The following is a 4,754-nucleotide window of genomic DNA, read 5'->3' on the forward strand; positions in this document are numbered from 1 at the left end:
GTGGTCTTGCATTGGCGTCTTCTTGGATGCCACTGCTACCCTGCAGCCTCAATAATTCAGCTGCCGAGAGGATTGTACGTGCCATATGGCTGCTGCGGCGGCAACACGAGAATCGATCAGCCAGAGACATCAGCCCAAGCCCATGCCGCGCGTGCGGCAGAAAGTGTATGGTGGGGACGGAACTAGATCCCCTGACGTACTGGCCCAACGTCAGCGAGCAGTACGTTGGAGGATCTGCTTTCGGTGGGGGCTCACCTCGACGTACCAGTGTTTTCCTAAACGCTAAAAGCTAGTTAGTCGGTCACCCACCGTTCACTACCGGAACACAAGAGTTTGCCGAGTGTCAGATACACTCGACAAAGGATATATTACACTCGGCAAAATACACTCGGCAAAGGTTCACACGGCAAAGTTTACTTTGCCGAGTGTCATAATACGGGCACTCGGCAAAGGTTTTGCCGAGTGCCCTGATACTCGGCAAAGAAGCCACGTGACTCCACCCTGGTCCCGCGGTTTGCCGAGTGTCTAACGTCAGACACTCGGCAAAGTCCCCGCGCCAGGGTACCTCCACGTGTCTGGTTTGCCGAGTGTCAAGGCAGTGACACTCGGCAAACGTTTAAATCTTTGTCGAGTGCCAGTACTTTAGCACTCGGCAAAGTGACTTCGCTGCTGACCTGTGCAAGCTCTTTTGCCGAGTGTTTTTGCTTAAACACTCGGCAAAGTGGTGAATTTTTCTTTTTTTGTTTTGTTTTTCTCTGTTTTTTCATACAAATACAACAGAAATATATGTGATTGCAGAGGTCATTACAGGCAGTTATAGTCCATCACATATGATTGACAATGACGAGAATGGCATCGATACAAATAACACAGTCCATCACATATATCACAAGTCCAATACATAACACGAGTCCGATACATAACACGAGTCCGATACATAACACAAGTCCATCACATAGAATATAGTCCACATATGTCACAAGTCCGATACATAACACTAGTCCATAAAATAGAATATAGTCCGATACATATAATAAGTCCAATACACTAGTACTACAAGGCACTCACTGCTCAGGTCTGTGGGGCCAAGTTGGCCACTGGGCGGCCGGCGAGTTCTGGTCCGGAGGAGGGTCGTTCGATGCGTTCCACGACTGATTCTGCAAATATGAATATATCAATTGAAGCATAACAAAAATATAATAGTATCTACAAACAAAGCATATTCACTGGAGTGTCAGAAGGTCCTGCAGGAAAGTAAGGCTGAGCTGGTAAGACGAAGGGAGGAGGCGGTGTCGCATAGTTCATCGACGCGCCAAGTCCTTGCATCCAGGTGACCATGCTTTGCAACATAACCGACTGCTCCTCCCTCAGCTTCCGCTCCTGCTCCAGCTTGGCCTCGATCTCCAGTCGGCACCTCCTCTCCTCCTCAAACTTTGCCTCCATCTCGGCCTACAAGATTTAAACCTCCATGTTACAATACGAAGCAAAGTTTCATTTTAATCATAGAACGACAACTAAATCTAAACTAACCTATCTCTGGTGCACACTGGCCACTGAAGTCTCAGGCCGTGGGCGAATGGGCGGGGTCGAGTCGGTGGTACTTGCCCTAAGCTGCGAGAGACTGGGCGTACTCGCCGTGTCGACCAAGCTGTTGGCGATCAAGTACCGCCCGTGCTTCTTCCCTTGTCCCGCCCTCATGATGGCTTCTCCGGAGAGTGGCGCGGTGGTCGGATCCAAAGTCTCCCCGTGGAGTGCCCTTCCCACCTCCGTGTACGCATTGATGCACGCGTGGATGCTTGGGTTTGTGTAGGCCTCTGGTGGAGCCGCCAGGTTGTAGGCCACGTCCGACGTCGCCCTGCCCATGTGAGACATGGCGTACGCCGTGAAGTTGTTGCAAGACTGGCCTGGATGAGACTCCGACTGCCAAGAAGTCAACAAGATGATTAGTAAGAATTAAAAATATAGCTTTAGAAAGAATGAAGATCATAGTGAACTTACCCAAGTATTCTTGTACTCGCCGAGGCTAAGGCTCCCTTGATGATGTGCCGGACCCGGCATCATCATGCGGCGCTCCCGGCATAAGGCGTGCTGGCGGGCCCAATCCTCGCTGATCCACTTGTCCACCATCATAGACCAGCACTCGGCCTTGTTTGTGCACCAGTTCGGAGGCACCTAACCGTAATGAAGTGCATGACATATTGTATTATCAAATACAAGATAAATGAATAGAGATGGCATTTATTTACCCTTAAGTACTGGTCTCGCGTGAGGAAGATGTCCCTTGCGGCTGGTTTCTTGACACTCCTCTTCTCGAACTCGGCGCAGTACACAACGACGGCCTGGACACGCGCCTCGTAGTGCATGTCCTTCACCAGCTTGTAGCAAGCCTGGTGAGCCAGCTCGTTCGCCCGGGCCTCATAGCCTTCCTCGCACCTGTAGAAATCCTGCATATATACCCACGCGATATTTCAACCATAATAGTGCAATCATTATTCCAAAAATTGAAACAGAATGCGATATTTCAACCATTTTAGTGCGAGGATGACTTACCCAAAACTCCCCGACCACCCGCCTCGCTTTGGTGTTGAAGTTCCTTCCTTCGCGATCAGTAGCGTCCGGGCAGGCCATGTAGTGGTCCCACGTGTATGCCGGCTCCAGCACCCCGGCATGCATCATGAGCCCGGGGAAGTGCAGCCGGCACAAAAGACCCAAGATACCATTGGGCTTCCGTTTATGCTCACCAGGCTGCACAAAAAACCACCCCCTGCAAGAGTGTTTAAGGTAAAATTTTAGTTAGTATTGCAATTTTAAATATATGTAATGTATAATAAAAAAATACTAACATACTTACTTAGGCTCTAGTGGCCGAATCATCGGGCGTCTCGCTAGAGGTATCGGACGTCGCGGGAGTTGCGACGGTCCACGCAACCACACCACCCGCTCATCTCCTGCCGCCCCCTCCTCGCCCTCCTCCTCGTCCTCGTCCTCGTCCCCCTCCACGTGCTCCTCCTCCTCCCTCCCCTGGTCCTCCACCCTCTCCTCCTCCTCCTCCTCCTCCTTCTCCTCCTCCTCCTCGGCCTCTACAGGAGAAGGGGTCCTCTCCCTCCTCCCCCTCCTCACCTTACCTCCTCCAGCACTCCCACTACCTCCTCCTCCACCCCTCCCTCTCCGTCTCCCTTTCGCTCCCCCTCCTCCACCACCTTTGCGAACACTACGGCTCCCGGACCCCTCGGGTGCGTCGGACCCACTACCGCCTCCTCCACCACTGCCTCTGTACAAGGAGCTCAGCCAAGTCATCTTGTGACCGCCTGGCATCTTTGTTTAGTTACCTGAAATCAAAAGGAGTGAACTAATTAGTCAGGATAAACAATACTTGCAAATAAATGAGAATAAAGAAAATATAACTAGAAATTAACATAATATATATTAAATAATGCGAGTCCTACATGTTTTAGAAGTAGTCATCATAATCGGGATTAGCTGGATCGTAATCCTCATCATCACTATCAGCTATGTCAACATAACCAGCAGAATCCGAAGGAGGAATGTCGTCTTCACTATCTCTGCCTAAACGTAGTCGCTCTAGTAATTGTAAGTCCTGAATCTTTTGAACCTCATCTCCACCTTCCTCGTCAACTTCCCTTTCATTGTCGACTTCCATTCCAATCTCGTCGGATAAGTCTATCTCGAAACTCCCTTGTAGCCCCTCTTCTTGAAAAAACTCTCTATCATTGTTGTAATCTTCATTGTTTGGGAGAGGTAGTTTGCCGTGTGGCGATACTTTATACACAACATCCCAACCCCGAAGACGGTGGTCGGTTTGGCACGGGTATGAGAGATAATAAACTTGTATGGCTTGTTGAGCCACAATGTACACATCTTCGCCTTGTAACGTTGAATCCTGTCGAATTTCGACTAGGCCAACACTAGGGGTATGTCTTGTTAATGTTGGATCAAACCAATGGCATTTGAAAATGACTGGAGTGAGCGGTACAGAACCATGAAACTTGAGTTCGTATATTTTTTCAACTCTTCCGTAATACTCGACTCCGTCTTGACCTGGCGTAAAAACGCCGGTATTAGTGGTTCTTCGATTGGGTCGACTCTGCTCGTATGTCATTGTGTGGAAGCGATATCCGTTCACGTCATAAACGTTAAATGATTTGACCCTGTAGCTAAAACCATCGGCAACCTGTCTCAACTCGGCACTCATGGACGAATCAGTTTGGCCCTGCAAGCGTACGCATGACAGTTTGTCATATAGTTCGAGGACAACGAAATGGAATAGAACTATGAATTCAAGACTACCTTCTGTTGAAACCAATAAATGAAATCGGGTTGTGAATTTCCCGCGCCATTTTTAAGAAGACTCTCCATTTCATCGGGGTTGGAGCCCTTGAGCGACGCCAAAATAGTCGTTGAAATTCCCTATATCAAAAATGACCAAGGGGGTTGGATGCTAAGAAGTGGAAACTTGTGAAACAGAAACTCGTGAATTGGGCACAATGTTGAGTACTTACAAAATATACGGCTCCACCTCAGAAAGGTTGGTCAACACGTATAGCATGAGCCACTCTTCATGGTTCAAGGTCTTGTACCTCGCATCACTTGCACTTCCAAATTGTCCTTGGAAGATGCTGAGACTCGATTCATTATCGCCAGCATTGTAACGAGGGGGTGGATTATGCACGCTGGGAAGATAGTCACCATAGTATGTGGTTGTGAAGTTTGACACCTCCTCCAAAATATATGAC

The 4,754-nt window shown here is 48.9% G+C and overlaps 1 protein-coding gene and 1 long non-coding RNA gene across 3 annotated transcripts; both read right to left on the reverse strand.

Annotated features, from left to right (window-relative positions):
- Positions 1-842: 842 nt before the first annotated feature.
- Positions 843-2,976, reverse strand: LOC120666528. 2 transcript variants are annotated; one of them, XM_039946392.1, is made up of 7 exons: positions 2,852-2,976; positions 2,551-2,764; positions 2,247-2,444; positions 1,999-2,172; positions 1,531-1,920; positions 1,228-1,449; positions 843-1,151 (listed from the first exon to the last, which is right to left on the reverse strand). In XM_039946392.1, the coding sequence occupies exons 1-5, from the start codon at positions 2,872-2,874 to the stop codon at positions 1,531-1,533; spliced, it is 999 nt and encodes a 332-aa protein (XP_039802326.1). In that variant the 5' UTR covers positions 2,875-2,976; the 3' UTR covers positions 843-1,151; positions 1,228-1,449. The 2 variants fall into 2 exon arrangements, with proteins under 2 accessions (XP_039802326.1, XP_039802325.1); XM_039946391.1 differs by having other exon boundaries at positions 1,008-1,157.
- A 671-nt stretch (positions 2,977-3,647) lies between these two features.
- LOC120666529 lies at positions 3,648-4,370 on the reverse strand. Its single transcript, XR_005671770.1, has 2 exons — positions 4,309-4,370; positions 3,648-4,231 (listed from the first exon to the last, which is right to left on the reverse strand). It is a non-coding gene; the product is annotated as an uncharacterized LOC120666529 (long non-coding RNA).
- Positions 4,371-4,754: the final 384 nt, after the last annotated feature.

This window comes from Panicum virgatum, chromosome 3N (assembly GCF_016808335.1).
Source record: "Panicum virgatum strain AP13 chromosome 3N, P.virgatum_v5, whole genome shotgun sequence".
In the NCBI taxonomy this organism is placed as follows: domain Eukaryota; kingdom Viridiplantae; phylum Streptophyta; class Magnoliopsida; order Poales; family Poaceae; genus Panicum; species Panicum virgatum.